The 17,404-nt window shown below is 53.3% G+C and overlaps 1 protein-coding gene across 1 annotated transcript in view; it reads right to left on the bottom strand.

Annotated features, from left to right (window-relative positions):
* Window positions 1–17,404, bottom strand: part of PLXNA2 (plexin A2) — a 208,415-nt gene that overhangs the window by 24,906 nt on the left and 166,105 nt on the right. Inside the window, exons 13-17 of the mRNA XM_080648776.1 lie at window positions 10,363–10,514; window positions 4,031–4,148; window positions 2,063–2,199; window positions 617–784; window positions 392–485 (exon numbers count right to left, since the gene is read on the bottom strand). Of these exons, the coding sequence (XP_080504902.1) occupies window positions 392–485; window positions 617–784; window positions 2,063–2,199; window positions 4,031–4,148; window positions 10,363–10,514 (669 nt within the window). The remainder of the gene's footprint in view (window positions 1–391; window positions 486–616; window positions 785–2,062; window positions 2,200–4,030; window positions 4,149–10,362; window positions 10,515–17,404) is intronic.

Here is a 17,404-nt window from a genome sequence, read left to right on the forward strand (position 1 = left end):
GACCATGGTTGTTCAGCTAATCATTGGCAGTGCCCTGCTTCCGATCCGGAAGTACCTGAATTTGGAGTCCGAATTTCTTCCCCCTCTCACAACACTGCTGCTTATCAGACCTCAGAGTGAGCATGTCATACAGCTGGAGCCCTTTTGTGTGCATCTTAAGCTCAGAAGGCACTACGTCGACACACTCATTATATCACCTTCTGACAAGAAATGACTATGCCATAATTATAACAATCATTGTCAGGCTCAGGCGTTTGGGGACATGATCCCAGGCTCAGTCTTGAGCCACCTACGTTCAGACGCTCCAGTGCCCGGCACAGAGCTCATCACATTAAGAAACACTGATATGCGTGGTGTTTGCTAAGGGCCAGGTGGACCAGTGGTTACTCACATTGACAGATTCTTTGCCATTAAACTTGACTCGGATCCTTGGCTCCTGAATGACATCCAGGTTGGAGCCTGTGATGGTCAGGGGTGTGTGGCCACTGGGAACAAGCAGAGGCTAGGTTAGGTAAACGTTCAAATTGCCACCACCTCACCCCTGGATCCTCTCACAAGCCATACTTGGGCTGAGGGGCTGATGCCACGTGGTGCATTCCTCCACGCCATGCCTCACCTGGCGATGCTCCACTCCGGCTCGATGCTCTGCACCTGGGGGTCCCCTATGTACTCAAACTTCAGGCTGTTATTCACACGGGCTCGGTCAACACTCACGAAGACAGGAACACAGCTCTGTCCGTTGGACGATGGGGGTGAGACACACACGATCTCATTCATTGACCGCCTGATGGGGAGACAGCAGGAGAGTTGTGAAGAAAGGCAGGGGCAATAGGGGTGCCCTCTGCTGGAAAAGGGGCTTGCCTCAGTCCAAGGGTGTGGCCAGGACATGTCCTTGGTCCTGTGTACTGTATACCACGGAACACCTCCCTTGTCAGTATCCTCTTTCCCTGAGATCCAACTCTGGTTCGATTAGGAGGAAGCAGCTGGAGAAGGGGATTAGAGAATGTGAGGCAGGGGCTGGGTTTCACGGGCTTCACTCTCTTTTCTGGATTTTTCTAGAAAATGACTATTTAACTGATGCTTAGAATCTAGTCAGTCAGTTAATAAATATTCATTGAGCCCAGCCGGCATGGCTCAGTGGTTGAGTGTCGACCTATAAGCCAGGAGGTCACGGTTTGATTCCTGTTCAGGGCACATGTTCAGGTTGTAGGCTCGATCCCCAGTGTGGGATATGCAGGAGGCAGCTGATCAATGATTCTCTCTCATCATTGATGTTACTATCTCTCTCTCCTTCTTCCTTTCTCTCTGAAATCAATAAAAACAATTAAAAATAAATAAATACATAAATATTCATTGAGCACCTATTATGCAAAAAAGTGACAGTGCTTGCCCTTAGGCAGTTTATGGTCCAAGGAGGAGATTATCAAATATTGGGCAAGTTGGGTTATCATGCATGGATTCTTTAAGAATTCTCTCAGGATTCTCTACACCCCCATTCAGTGTATTTGACAAATAGCAGGTGTTCAATTTTTTAGGCCTAAGAGATGCCCTGAGGGTGAGTCTGGCTTGCTGAGGGCTGAGGTCACGCAATGTCCATGTTTCTCAAGTAACCATGGTGGGGACCTAATGAATGTGTGGCCTGATGGTGACTGGACAGCTCCTGGGGGCCTTTCTCATCAGCAGCTCAGGGCTCTCACTTCTCATTATTTTCAGAAGTATCCAGCCCTGTGATACATGAGGTGTAAACGGACTAGTGCTATGTGACCAGAATGGTGTTTGGGTCAAGGATGCAGCACACAGCATGGAGGGAGGCAGGCCTATGTGTGAACATGCACGGGAACATGTGTACACATGTGTGAATATGTGCGAACGCGCACAGGAACATGTGTGCATATGTGTGAGCATACACCGGAACATGTGTGAACATACACAGGAACATGTGTACACATGTGTGAATATGTGCGCATATGTGCGAACATGCACAGGAACATGTGTACACATGTGTGAGCATGCACAGGCCACACAAGGACAGTCTCCCAGTGCTCCTTTGAGCCCATCTCACCCATAGAACTCGCAGGTCTGGTTGCCCAGGTACACAGCCACGCTGCTCCCAGCTCCAAGATAACGGCCCGTGATGGTCACCATGGTGCCTCCGGATTCTGGGCCACGGATGGGGTTGAGGGACAGCACGGAAGGGTTCTTTGAGAGGAAGCAGAGACATGATCACAGCTCAGGTTTTGTGCAAAGGGACGGACACAGGCTAGACTTAAGGACAGAAGGAGGGACCATGTCCATGCTCAGAGTGGAGGTACTTTTCCTGCCCTTTTGAATCCCGCACACTCTCTCCGCCCACCCTGGAGCTGAGATCCTTTATAAGAGGCTCCGGGCATGTCCAGGGAAGACAGAAAGGTCACACTTTGGAATTAATTACCTCCCCAGGGAGTCTCATGCCCATAACATTGATGGGAAGGCAGAGGTGACACTGACTAATCTATCAATTAGTTTACAAATTGAGAGCAATTTGAAAATGCTTCTCTATCTTGAACCTGTACTGATTTTTTTGGCACAAAATCGATAGGGCTGAATAAAGCATGCCTGTCTGGATTGGGCCACTCTGAGGCTAAAGTCCTTCATTAAGGGCCATGCACATCCGTCCATGCGTCCCTAAGCATGTGAAGGACACCGCAGTGTCCCTGGTGCAGAGGGCTGTAAGGGAATGTTAGACATGGCTTCCCCATCCTGCACCAGGAGAATGGATGGCCCATCGTTGGCTGGGGCTTTTTAGTAAGCTCATTAAGTTGTAAAATTAAGCCTGAAGCTTAGAAGAAATGTCATCAGGCAGCCGACCTGAATCAGAAAGGATTTGCTTCTGCCTCTGCAGAGGGCAGCGGAGCAGAGGGGAAAGTGCATTTAACTGAGCAACTACACAGACATGGACTAGTCCCCATTAGCCACTCACTAGCAATGAGCCCTGCAGCAAGGCTCTGGATCACCCTGCGCTTTTATTTGCTCCTCTGTGAAGAGGTGGGTGGGCTAAAGCCTCTCTGCGCTGGCAGTCCACTCCTCCCTGCTCTGGCATTCCGCAGTTCTCTCTGCATCCGGTGTTGCTGCGTTTGCCTCTCACAGAAGACCCTGTCTGTCTGCGTAGAGGATGGGGTAGGCCGGAGGCAGATAGGCCGAGGTTCTCTCCAGCCCGAGAGACAAGAGTACAAGAAAAAGGTGCAGACGCCAGGACAGGAAGGCAGAGACTGGAGAACCGACAATAAGCAGTAAAAATGCTGCAGAGAACAGCATCTTGTGGTTTAGGGATTTTTCAAAATTCTCAGCTAGGCTAGTTTGACCCCACCTGCTGGTGCTGATACTTCTTAATGAAGCCAGGTAGGTAAGTGTCAGAAAAGAGACTTGAGGGCCCCGGAGGCAAATTATCGATTCAGTAGGCACCTCAAAGGAGGCCTTTGCGGTTTTCCTACCTGTTGCCTGAGCACGGAGAGATGATTTCAGGTGTGAATGTGTGCTTACTTGCGTGTAACCACACCAACACACAGAGCAGCTCGTTTGTACACCCCACGCCCGTGATCCCGCACAAAGACGCGGTCCTGCACTAAATTCCTACTTACAGTATCCTTGGCAGAAAACAAAGCTGGCGGTGAATCTAGACCTTTTTAATTGGGTCCTCCAGGCGCTCTGGCCTCATTAGGCTGAATTAGGCGTGAAGATACTACATCGGCAGGGAAAAGGGCCACCCCTCCCTAGCCTGGGAGGTGCTTTCTAAGATCTGAATTCTAAGAAAGGCCTGATTTGGCCACGTTTAGAACTCTGACCTTTGGCTCTGGGGGACTCCTGTCTTCCCAGACTCCTTAGTCACACACCCATCCCACCCGGAAAGACAGGCTTGCAAAGCGAGGCCCGAAGTTCCCTTTTCTGGTCTCCTGGCGGTGGTGCCTGCCTGGGGAAGAGGTGGGTGGAGAAGTCCAGAAGGAAGTGTGCCCTTGCTGGGAGCCTGCAGCCCTGCTCGAAACCCCACACTCACCACAAAGGTGTACTGTTGATGGGACTTGGTCATGAACTCTGGTTTGCACTCGCCAATGCACAGGCGCACGGGCCCAGACGTGGTCCCCACGAGGGCGTGGCCCATCTCACAGACGATCCTGGGAAGAAAGCGTACCTTCCGGTGAGAAGCCGGGCAAGAGCTGGCATCTCTGCCGCTGCTGCTCACCGTCACAATGAATGACTCCTCACAGCCTCCCAACAAGTGCCCAACAAACCAAGACTCAGCTTGCTCTCCCATCTGAGCTGTGTGACCTTAAGGAAACGGCTTCTCCTCTCTGGGTTTTAGCCTCTCATCCGTGCAGTGAGAGGTTGGATGAAATCATGTCTAAAGCCCCGTGTGTCTCCAAAATGCCCAAGTCCCTGAACAAGCGTGTGGTACCCAGTGCCTAGTGCAGTGCCTACCACTGGGTGGGTGGCTGCCCGCTATTTGTGAAATAAACCGAATGCCCAACAGAGAGGTTCTGCCCAATGGAGTGTTCTTTCCCATGTGACGAGCCAACACTGCAACTCTCCCTAAAGGAGGGAGTGAGGGCCTATTTGCCAAACTGATTCAATTGTGGTTTGCTTCCTGCAGTGAGTTTTCAAAAGAGAAGAGATAATCCGGGGAGATAGTGAGAGCCGGGAACAGGAGCCCGGAGCCCAGCGGGAGGAGTGGAGTCCTGTGGCGGCGGGCGAAGGGCTGGGAGGCAGATGAGTTCATTAGGACAGCGGCGGGCACTGGACTCCCACTTAATCAAGGGCTGAGCGCACGAAGCCGCTGGGGGAGGCAGGGACCCAGCCCTGGGGTTGGAAGACAGGTCTCGCGTTAACAGGAGAGAGAGCTGGAGAGGAGAGGGATGCAGCATTCTCTCTCATGAAGTGCAGATCGATATCCCCCAGTGATGACTTCCCTGGCGCCTGAGATAAGTTACAAGCAGCACAACCAGAGGCGGGTTGCCTTGGCCACAGATTAGAAATGGTGGGTGGCTGGTGGGACTGAAGAAATCGGGTTCTTGGGGGAACTCTTGCCTGGAATGGTAGACGTGGGGTGCGTGGGAAAGGGCCCCACCAGGCTGAGCAAAAAGGAACCTGGGGACAGAGACAATGATTTTCTTTTCCTCCCAACCTCACGTTAAGAGTTCAGAGCAGCTGCGCACCCCTGGTAGGTTTGCTTAGTGGGGAGTCCGCAAAAGACACCCCCTCCCCCGCCCCACACTAATCCCCAGCATTATCCTGGCACGGTGGGGAAGATCCGAGTTTAACCCAGCGATGCTTATCTCAACCGCTTCTCTAGGAAGGAAGGTAACTAAACAGAGATTTCATTCCGATGCAATAAAACCTGCATTAAACAAATACACCGCATGCTCGCACACAAGGCGGGCGCTGATCTCCATTTCCTTCATCACAGTTAATCCCAAATAAGCACTTCATTCCTGGCGAATATTTACTTAACATGCAATAACTGTCTGGCTACGTTTAGCATATTAGATTCAACAAGCAAGAACTGAATCACAGGGAAGGCTACTCTCCCTTCCCTTTCGCTACGAATAAATACATTAATTATGAAACCAGAGTAGAGATGCTAGTGATGATCAGTTAGTATTTTCCACGTAGCTGTCTCCTCAAACCCCATTAGCAAAGCATCGGAGAAGCCTAATTTATGGCACTGTGTGTGGTGACCTCAGTGCTGCTACCTGCGTGGAGTGACCACACTCAACCTGCCTCCTGGGCCCTAACGCCTGCTGCTGTGTGGGGCTGGGCCCCCCTGCAGACCACGCGCTGGGCTCTCAGGAGCTCCAGAGGCACAGAAGAGAAGGGGGCAGGTATGTCTCCTTCCCTCTCTTCTAATCAGGGCTTTCTTGTCCCTCACGCCCCCCGCCCCCCCTTGGACAATCTGTGCCGAAGTGATTCTCCAGAAGAAAAGGAGGAAGGAACCGTGGCAGGCTTGAAATCATGGCGAGAGGAAACATGAGAATATGTGAAGGTCATGGGCATATCTGTTCCTCCTTGGACCACCCCAGGGCCTGTCTAGGAGAAGACAAAGCCTAGAACGGCTTCAGCTGTGCCTGGAGGGCGTTTAACAATGGGCCAGGACCTCTGGGCACTCTGCCTTTTCTAGAATATATATATATATATATATATATATATATATATATATATATATATATATATATATATATATATTTTTTTTTTTTGCTCAGGGTTCATGTCCCAAAAGATACGCCTTACATGTCAAACACCTGGGAGAAAGGGGATGAATGGAGAGGGGCACTGTCCAGGAGTCCAAGGCTGAATGGCTGCAGTCGGCTCTGAGTGCCCCGCCTAGAAAGGAGTGATGCGGGGGGTCAGGGGCTGGGAAGGGAGAGCCCGGAGCTGGACCACTGCAGCTGACCCTCTCCCAGCGGTGGAATGAGGACCCTCTGCAGCTAGTGAGCAAGAAGAGAGGTGGTGGCCTGCGGAAAAGGGTCTACAGGTGAGAGTCCTAAGGCAGTGGTCGGCAAACCCATTAGTCAACAGAGCGGCAAACCGCGGCTCTCGAGCCGCATGTGGCTCTCGAGCCGCAGTTTGCCGACCACTGTCCTAAGGAATCAGGCAGCGTCTCAGAAGAACTCAATGCCCTCGAACTCCCATCCTTTTCCTTCCTGGGACCCAGGGCTCGCCTCCTGGAGTGTATCTGTTGCAGGTAGCTGTTCTCTGAGCTCAGGGACAGGGGCAGTTCAAGGAGAAAGGAAGGGCAGCTGTAGGGAGTGGGAAGGGTTATAATGAGGAATGTGGGTCAGGCCAAAGCAGACTCTGTGGCTTAATAGTAACAGGAGCTACCCTGGACTGAGCTGTGACTGTGGCAGGCACCCGATAGGACAGGATCCCGTGTCCTCAGGCTCTCCTACCGGGAAGGTCTGATGAGCTTCTTTTATAGACAATAACTCAGGCTCCAAGATGCCTGGTGACTCACTGTAGCCACAGCTTTGGTAAGCCGCAGCGCCCTATTCAAATCTACGTCAGCCGCTCCAAAGCTCACGCCTTTGACCACTCCACTTTACTGCCTCTAGGACTAATGGAAGGACCTGTGTGTCTGTTGGGAAGGGGACAGGGTAGGCATGGCAGCAATGCTGGGGTGGAGTTGAGGTTGCTGTGGGAAGAGGGGTGGGGGAGGGAAAACCTGGCTGGGTTCCCAAGGCCCCGAGAGCTAACGCCCTGCGCCCCTGCCTTCCTGGCTGTTGATGGCCACAGGCAGTGGTGCGTGCACCACTTCCTCCTTCAGGCCTTACCAGTGGGCCAAGTGCCTGTGGTTTGATTTCTGGAGGCCGCCTGCCTTCCCTGCCCCCTCCCAGTGTCTCTGGTGGCTCTAGGCTCCCTGCGCACCATTAGGAGACAACAGATGGCCATGTTTTCTCCTGATAAAGTGAAGAGCTGGACTAAATCACTGTCCAATAGTTACTGAGCTCCAGCGTTCGAAGGCTTGACTCCTCCTGGTTGGCAGGGATTTCTGGAGACACATTAGTGCCACCAATGAGCTTTCTAATAGTGGGAGGAAAAGGCCCCGTGGGGCATACACTTTACTCCTCTGCCATCCGAAGGACCACAGACGTGACTGTAGGGATCATCTAGTTCTACATGCCCATTTTCCAGATGAGACATTTGAGGAGCAGAAAGCAAAGCCACTTGCCCAAAGTCTCCTAGCTCATCAACAGCTGAACTCCTGGCCCCCTACCAGTGCCCTCACGCCCTCCCCTGACTAACCTCCCTTAAATTGCCATAGGCGATGCTTTTCAGCCCAGCACTGTGCACCTAGGGTGGCGGTGGGGGGCACACACATCTAACATCCATCCAGCTGTGGCTGAGTTCACAGGTGCAGCAGATAGGAGGGAGGTGGTCTGAGACACGGAGCTGAGTGCCTATCACACAGAGCCCCTGTCCCAGGACCAGCTCAGCTGCGGCCTCCACCTGCGTCCCACCGCCCGGAAAATGTCCTGTGGTGGAATCCTCCGGCCCTCGCAGTCCTGAGGGGTGCCGATCGCAGGACTAAGCGGGGCCCTTTAACCAACATTAACCTAATTGCTGAGTGATAGATGGCAGGCACCAGCATATGGTGAGCCATTACCGTGCCCGCTAATCCTGCCCACACCCAGGACTCTGCACCGTGCACGGCCAGCCAAATCCATCTCTCGCAGACATCTGTAATGATTGTGCCTGCTGCTCCCTGCCCGGGATGGAGGCTTTAATGATGTTAACAAACTCTGAAACCTCGAGAGCAGTAATGAGCCTGGCACGGCTGGAAAGCAGGGCTGCATCCCGCCCAGGCGCCGAGCATGCCCGCCCTGGGGCCTGCCCTGTGCCCAGAGGCAGTGGTGGTGGTTTTCTAGGGCGACCACCAGCCTTGGCAGGGAGCCTGGTCCATTCACCTTCCCAGGCTCCTTCGAGTTCCTATCAGGACTTTCTTCCCCGTAGCCCTGAGCGAGTGCAGAAAACTTTCTTACATTCGTAGGGCACGTTACAGTCCCCGTGTTCTCATCTTATTGAATTTTCCTCAAAACTCATGCAGCAGGCATCATGGTTTCCATGAGGCCGATGAAGGACAGGAGACCGGGCAGATTGCTAAGGTCTCGGGGCTGGGCAGGGGAGCAGCCAGGACTCAGAACACGTTTGCATCCCAAACCCCATGGCACGTCCATGTCCAGCTGCCCAAGCGCTTCTCACCTCAAAGCCATACCCCTCACTCACCCAAGCCCTCTCCTTCGGCATCCTGTGGCATCTCCCCAAGTTGGAGACTTAGCTCATGTCTAGAGGCACAAGGCAGGCCTGGACGCCCCGGGGATTTGGGTCAGTGAGACCGAGGGGCTAGCCCAGCCTGTAAAGCCCTGGACTGTGAGGATCTCTCAGGCAAACCTGGCTCCTGCCCACAGCTGTCCCTCCTCTCCTGGCTCAGAAGTGCTACTAAGTCACGTCCCTTTCCCCTCCCTCCTCTCGTCCTGCAGACCCTGCCAGCCTTTCCCGACATGCTCTCCTTCCAGGACTAAGGTTGCCAGTGAAGGATCCCACAGGAAGGAGCTGCAGGTTGAAGGATCAGGCTCCTCCCTTGCTGGCAGGCATCCACCCGGCCTCAGAGTCTGGGAATTCACCCTCTCGCCCTGACCCAGCTCTGGGCCACACTGGGATCATGGCCCTCGAACCTGGAAGCCACATTGTGACGCATCATGAGATTTCCAGGCCACTCTCACCCCGGAGTCCACTCCATTGCTCGTAAGGAAGGGAAGACTCCAGGTCCTGCTCTGCCTTGGCCACTGTGCTCTGAGCAAACGGGACGGATTTTCACTCCTCTCTAGCTTTGTAAAGTGACGATAATGATTGGTCCTCACAGAGTCCGGACCAATGAAAAATGAGATAATAGATGAGACTGTGCAAGTGCTGACAGAACAAAGTGATGTCATTTTTATGGTTGCTGATGCCACTTTTAGGGTTGCTACTAAAGGCTGGTTCTGGGTGGGGTGGGGGTCAGAGGGAAGACCTGAGGCTGCAGGGGATAAAGCTTAGGGAGAGAAGGCCCCCCCCCGCCCCCAGCCGTGCTCTGGGTCAAGCTCCGAGAACCCCTGGCAGAGCTGTGTTCTCTGTGGAACGAGGGCGACTTGACCAGACTTGATGTGACCAATGATGCAGAGTGATCTGGCTGCTCCCCGCCCTTCCTCCTTTGAAGGGGAGGCACCCCTCCTTGTACCCTCCCGCCCCAGCTTCATGCCCGCCTCCTGCCCACCAACTCCACAGTGGCCGCCACTGCCAAATGAACACCCCAAATTGGAACATATGTCACTCCTGGAGCCCCGATCGCCTGTCTGCTGCGACATGCCTATTTTCTAATTTCCAGCTGACATTTCCCTTAGTGAAATAAATGAATTTACTCCGGCGGAGGCCCTGCTCGGATTAAGCTGCTGTCAGAGCCCCATGAGCCAAACAAATTGTTGCCCACAGCCCACCTTGCGGAATGCATTCCAATGGGGTCTGGTGGGGAGGGGCCAGGGAAGAGGCGGAGCCTGGGCTGGCTGGGAACCGACTCAGTCATGCCAGTGGGCAGGGGCAAACTGAAGGAGGGGCAGCATTGCACAGGGATCCCTGGTGCCAGAGGAGCCAGGAGACAGGGGAGAGAATGGACTATGACCTTCTGAGACTGGAGGTGGGAAAGGACAGGGCCCTGGGTAGACTTCTGGGGGCAGGGTCCACGGGAGAAGGGAGATGGGAAATGACTCTTGGAAAAGTCCCAGAGAAAGGGGGGTGGAGGGGAGTCTCGGCCCACCCAGAAGCTCCCCTGGGAAGGGGCAGGCCGGAGCAGACCGGACTCACTGCTCAGCGATGATGTATTCCCCGGGCAGGGGTGTGCAGGGCACCCCAGCCACCTGCACGTGATGGGCGATCTCGGAGAAGTCCAGACCCAGGTTCACGCCGTGGATGGTCACTCGAGTCCCTCCTTCGGGTGGTCCAGACACTGTCAAAATCTGTGGGAGGGAAACGGGATTAGCAAGCCTGCGGTCCACAGGAGCAGAGACGGCAGCATCCTTTGCCTTCCCGAGGGAGGCTCGGGGACTTCGATGGACATCTGGAACCTGGGTGAACAGAGAGTGTTTTCTCTACTTTGTAGCTTGTCTAAGATCCTGGCACCATATTTTTTTATACTCCTTCCTCGGGTCTTTAGGTCCTTAACTCATTCATTCATCCAATTGTTAAAAAGAAATGAGAAAGTACTAGACTCGAGGAATAAAACCATCGTTTGAACCATGTCTCGAATTCACCAGTTGCCTGATTGTGAGAGTCCTCTCCACCAGCCTCGCCCCGGGGGCTCCCGAGTACCAACCAGAGGGTGTTTGGGAGCATTCTCTACACCAAAGAGGCCCTGCAATTGTGAGGTGCGGCTATTGCCACTCCTGTGTGCTCCACTCGGTGGGAATACAATGATGAATGCACAGGAAATAGGCCCTCAAGGAACGTACGGGCGAGAGGAGAGATGAAGGAGGCCATACACAATGCTGATGCCGGGCACTCAGTGGGTTTGAGGCAAAGCTGGGGGATCCCAGAGGAGCCTGAAGTAAGGTAGCTGCAGAGGGATGACCAAAGATGGGAAGGGTGTTTCATATTGTTCTGGAAAACAAGTCCTGTGATGCATGCTACAGCCCCCCGCCCCCATAATAACTTTAGGATTTCCCAAATTTTGCTGGCTTCCTGTTAGTAAGGCTCATTTATGGATTCATTTCTTAATCCAGTCACCCAATGATGACTGTCTCATTTTGCTCTGGCCCAACAGGGAAGGGAACAGCAGAATCAGGCTCTCCCAAGGCGTAAACTTCTGTCTGGGGAGAGATCAGGCTCAGGAAGAATGCAGCTCTTAGAGATCCCACAGATGCCAGGGATACGTTCACACTGTGGTCCACAGTCATCGGAAGATGAAGGACATCTGGCCAGAACCCAGTCCTAAGCAGGAACACGCACTTTCAGAACGGGAAGGGGACTTGGGTGTCTTAGTCTAAGATGCTCGTACAACCTATACGCACAGTTGTAAGAAAGCCCAGGGCTCTTTTCATGGCCACAGGGAAGGCAAGGTGGGGAGAGAGGGAGGGGGCTGTCCAAGGCCAAGAGTCCACCGGACTCTCCCGGATGAGGCCGCTGGGCAGAGAGCTGCAGCCTTGGTCCCTTCTGTCCTTAGGCCCCTCTGAGGAGTTGGCCCTTATGTGCTGGTGGGGTGTCCAGTGGCAGATGAGTCCGCGCACCCCAGGGCACAGATGACAGGTGAGGGCAGGTGAAAATGCTGTTGAAGGCTCTGAAAACTCTTCCATCTCCCACCTTCCCGAAGGGGCCCTGCTCTCTTCCTATGATATGGGCACCGTGAGCTCTGCCACCAATTCAAACATGAGTCCCCAGGTGATCGTGGACTGAGATGTTGGGGATGGGACTGCCCCCATCCCTCCTCCCTCACTGCCTGGGCTCTCAGTAACGGGGCTGCACAGCCAGGACCTGAGCTCACTCTGAGCTGCTGATGTCCCCCGCCATCGCCTGCAGGCCTTTTATGGTGCAGCCTCCTTCCTTCCTTGTCAGCCCAGGCCCTGAACTCTCATTCGGGGACTCATTTCACCGAAGTCACCTTGTCTATGGCTCTGACTCCCTTTCATGGGAATAAAATAGCCCACCTTATGAATAAAACCAACAAGATTCATGAAATGAATCAATGGAGGGAGAGTGGCGGGGCACACAGGCATCTCTGTGTGCTGGCGCGAGTGTGGGGGGAAGGCGGGACAATTTGGAGAGAAAGGCGCCGGCATGAGGAACTGTGGCCCACAGCTTTTCTGTCCCTGGGATGCTAAAAATAAGCAATACTCGATCTTGACAGTCCCACTCCCCCCTGGCGGTTTCTCAGCTCCCCGGGCCTCCTGGACTCTGCAAGATGGACCCTTGTCCATGAGGAATGGGGAAGGGGCTGCTTCCATGCCCCTGCAGGAGCCTCTGTAGGAAAGAATTTGCTCTCCACAAGCTTGAGCACCTGGCTGGCTCTCCTTTGATCCACTTGGAATGAGCTCAGCGGGGCCCCTCCTCCCCTCCCCCAGCCACCTGGATGGCAGGAACCCACCTACTAAAAGCAACTGACAAGCCTGCAGTGATTGGTTCACTCTCCTCCCCCCACTTTTATTTTTAAAAATACTTTCTTTTGCTCCCTGCAGTTAATTACAACCTTTCAGAAAAACTGTGAAATGAAATCTTTCTGGGAAGACTAAAAATATTTTCGTCTTACAGGTAGCATGTGGGGATTGTACTGGGAGTAGGCAGGGGTGTTGGCAGGTTCCATGGGGCAGCTTCCTGCTGGCAAGTCATTTTGTATCCCCTTCCCACGCTTCAGGGTCAGGGTCAGGGTCAGGGACATGGTCATGGGCACTGAGCTGCTCAGAAGAGTAAGCCAGCTTATACTGTGCAGGAAAGGAAGACTTTAAAAAAAATTATTAGCAAGTGTTATGATCTTCGCATGAAGACACATGTTGAAGAGGTAGATAGTTTGGGGTGTCGAGACACCAGCCTGATCCCTTCTATCCCAGCTACCAGCTGTGGGAATGCAAACCTGGAGAGCCAGAGTCCTTCTGAGTCATTGGAAAGCACCCAGGAAATGCTGGATCCACGTGGGTTTTCTTCCCCACAAGGCACATGCTATGTGCTTGTGGCCAGCACCTGGGGTAGGTGGCGGAGGAGTATGGGGGCCAAGGCATTCAGCATCCATCAAGCCCTGGGGCTCACATCTTCCTTGATTAAAACGAAACTGATGTGTAACAATCTGGATTTCCCAAACATAGATGAGGTGGTGAGCATTTGATTTGCAAGAGAATTCCCAATGCCTCCATTACTGATGACTTTCAAATCTATATTGTTGGCTCAGACCTGCCTCTCGAGCTCCATATCCATATATCCAATTGCTACTAGACACCTCCACTTCCACTGTGAGTCCCTCAGGCACCTCACATTTCACCAGGTCTAAAAATGAACTCTTAATTTTTCTCCTTCCACCTCTAACCTCATTATCCTCCCAGATTCTCTTTCAAGGTTAACGGAATCACTGTGCACCCAGCCGGGAATCTTGCATTTTCAACTGTTTCCCTTCTCTCACCTACCATATGTAATAAATATGGTCGGCAGGCACCACCAGTTCTTACTCCCAGGTGTCTTTTGAATCCGTGCTCTGCTCTGTGCTCCAGACCAGGTGATAAGCAGGGCTCTACCACCCCTCACCCACACTAACAGCCAGAACCCCATGCTCCTCCCTTAGATCTGACGTCCTCAGATTGACCTTCATGAACACATACTTGACCAGGTTACTAGCTGTTTGCTCTAAACACCTGTCAAGGTCCTGGTCCTGCAGGTTCTGACCTTTGTGACTTCTTCATCCACATCTGCCATCCTGTACTATGTCTTCTGTGTCCCCCCAGGTACCAGTGATTCTTGTACACACATGCTCTTTAAACTTTCTGGATCTCTGTACATGTCATTGCTCTCCTTTTGCTTACAAATGGGAGTCAGGTGGAGATCTGTGCTCAGAATACAAAGCAACAGGAAGGTACCCTGTAGAACACATCCCCTGCCGCCTGATGGCTTCCAGGTGAGAAGGCCCTGGATGTCTGTGCAGTGGCCGGGGTGGGAAAAACCCAGGCATCCTCTTTCCTATTTCTCCTCAGGACCAGGTGTTGGGGAGATGCTACAGAGGGGAGGCTTGATGGGAAAGGATCTATTCTTCAGAGAGGAAGTGAGCCAGATCCCTTCCGGACACCCCCTCAGACCAGGCAGCTGCAGGGTCCCAAGCCCACCCTGGAAACTGATCCTAAGGCTCTTTTCTTAAAAGCAGCATTAGAGCCCGGCCCATGTGGCTCAGTGGTTGAGCACTGACCTATGAACCAGGAGGTCACAGTTCGATTCCTGGTCAGGGCACATGCCTGAGTTGCAGGCGTGATGCCCAGTAGGGAAGGTACAGGAGGCAGAGAATTGATGGTTATCATCATGATGTTTCTGTCTCTCTCTTCCTCTTCCTTCCTCTCTGAAATCAACTATATATGACTTTTAAAGCAGCATTAGATTGCAAAGTACCCAGTGCAGCACTCACAAAGCTTGGTTCTCCAAGGAGCAAAGTCTTGCCCATCCATCCCAGTCTATAAAGAGGTAAGTTGCTGGAGTCCCAGTTACTGCTTATAGAACTCCAAGGAAGGCCTTGCCTTCTGCCTTGCAGATCAGGAAGGTGTTGGGCTACAGCAGAAGGGAGAGCTTATCTCCCACAGAGGTGAAGGTGAGAGGGCGGGTGGAGTTATACAGATTCCCCCACTGAGAGGGGAGAAGATATGGCCGGGATGGAGAGATACCATCCGATGCTCAGGCAGTGTCTGTAGCAGGAAGAGAGTGGCCTCTGGTGTCAGATAGACTTGAGTTTGAAGTCTAGCTCTGACACGTATGGGCTATGTGACCTTCCATCTGTGTCCTTATCAGAAAACAGACAATGATGCTTGTCTCACAGGGAGGTTGGAAAGTCCCTAATGCAGTGGTGGATTAGAGAGCTGGCCTTGAAAATTGGCAATTCCCTTCCTTGTGTTCCCCCATACCTGTGCCTTCCTAGATCACAAAACCACGGGATGGCGCTGTTGGCCGGGAGCTTTAGAGGGTGGGGCTCCTCCTACTGATCTGGAAAAAGGACACACGGACCAGGCACACATAACCTAGATGCTGGGGTGACCCCGGTGGGAAGAGGTGTCCTGGGTTGACTGGAGAAAGCCTGGGAGGTGGCCTGCAGCCTGAGCTTGGGCAGGGAGTGGCTGCGCTGCTGCGGGCGGGGGCCTGGGTTTTGGTGGGTTCTGGGCCCTGCCCAATCTGAGTCACACATCACCTCTTCTCCCGGAATAAATTTGGGAGGACACTGGTCCTGTCTAAAATGGTCCACATCCCTCCCTCCCTCCCTTCTCACCACTTCTTTTTCCCTTGCCTAGGAGCTGTTCTGGGGTAGGCACTGACCTTCACAACAAACGCAATGAATTCTTTCAAGTAATTCAGTAATCTGAATGAGACACCCACACAAACAAATGGTTTGGCAGTTTGGGCTGAGTGTGTGTGTGTGTGTGTGTGTGTGTGTGTGTGTAGTGGCTGAGGGTGTGGAGAGAGGGAGAAGAAAGCTGAAAACCTGTGAAATCAGCTGGCAAGATCTTTAGATATTGACTCATTTCAGCCCCGTGCTCTGTAACCTATTACAATGTGGACCAGAGAGCTATTTAGATCCTCTGTGGTCCTCGGAAGTCAGAGCCAGAAGTCAGGCACGAGGGAGAGGATCCCAGAAGCAGCTGCTGTTGCTGAGTGGGGTGCTGGGGGCACTGGGGGTCTCCCCTAGGTTCTGTGCTGGCTCCTGCTGGGAGCCCCTCCCTACCCACCTCCCTGAGCCCTGGGTCCCCACGGCTAGACAGCGAAAGCCCATGTGCATTTGACATGCCCAGGCAGCGTGTCCACTGCGAGTCAGGGGCTTTCTCCGACTCCCTGGGGCAGGATTGGCAGCACCTTCTCCTACACGCCCACTGCCCTGTGGGAAGGTCCCGGGGCAGCAGAGCCCACAGGGACTGGAACTGCTTTTTCCTCACCGAGTCGATAACTGTCTTGGGACAGGGGCCCTCTCACTTTAGCCTAGCAACCTAATACTCAGCGCACTGCCTTGATAGACACCCCCAGCTCTTGTTACTGGGAAGTGCTGGTCTTGACCAGATTCTGGAACAAACTGTGCCCTTTCATGATGGCGGGGAGCATGGGGTGCCCAGTGTGGCTGGGAGTGACGCTGTTTCTCCACGTGGAATCATCAGGACGCCCTTTCTGCATCCCCCCGGCTTTCATGTAAGCCAGTTGCCGCTGTGATTCCGCATTGAACGGACGACTTAGCAGCTGCCTCCTCATCAAACATCTTTCAGACACTGACGATGGCCAATCTGTCACCCCTGGCCTTCGCTGCTGCGATTCTCTTGGTTTTCTGTCAGGAGACCTTGTTTTCTAAGCCCTTTGATCATTGCAGATGCTGTTCTTTGGACCTCGGGTTTCCGTGCCTCCTCGGAGAGGGTAGTGACCCCAGGTAGGGCCTGCCCACGTGCAGCAGGACGGCCCACGCCCAGGACTTCCTTCCCTTGTCACACAGACATCACCAGGCCGGTCCTGTGCAAATCCTAGAGGCAGGTAGCCCCTTGGCATCCTTCCCCTTTCTTTCTTTGCTCTCCGGGCTTCCTTCTCCCATTTTAGGCACCTCTCACGCTGCTAGCCTCTCCTCCCTAAAGAAACCTTTATTTGCATCTTAGTGGGACATTAAGGTTATTACCTTGCCTTAAGAGTACTGGCTTTTAACTGGTAGTAGACTATAAAGTGTTGGTCTATTTGCAGGATTCGGAAAGAAAATTCGGGAACACATTAGGGCGGAGGGCTGAGTTCAACAGCCCTAAACCCCGTCTGAGAAGCAGTCACTGACCAGGACTGGGTATAAAGGGGTTAGCCTCTTTAGTTTGTCTGAGTCCTGGCCAAGCACTTCTTTATCTGCCTCATCTTCAGCCAGAGGATGTGGGTGAGGCTGGCGTGCGCTGATGGCAGGGGGCTAACTCGGACAGTCCTGTGTCCTGCTGGGTCCTCTCACGCTCAAAGCCTCCCAACGCCTCTGGTTTGGAGAGCCACTTCCCCACCTCCCCAGACCTCCCTGTCCGCAGCCCAGCCCAGCTGAGCCCTGCCCAGCACCGCGGCCGAATCTGTGTTCCTGCCAGACGGTGTCATGCGTGTTTCCAATGTGGGTGCCGTGACCTGGAAACCAGTCCCTGTGGTGCTGCACTCACCCTGATTCTCGCAGCCACTCATGGAGCAG

This window comes from Plecotus auritus (genome assembly GCF_963455305.1).
Source record: "Plecotus auritus genome assembly, chromosome: 12".
Lineage (NCBI taxonomy): Eukaryota > Metazoa > Chordata > Mammalia > Chiroptera > Vespertilionidae > Plecotus > Plecotus auritus.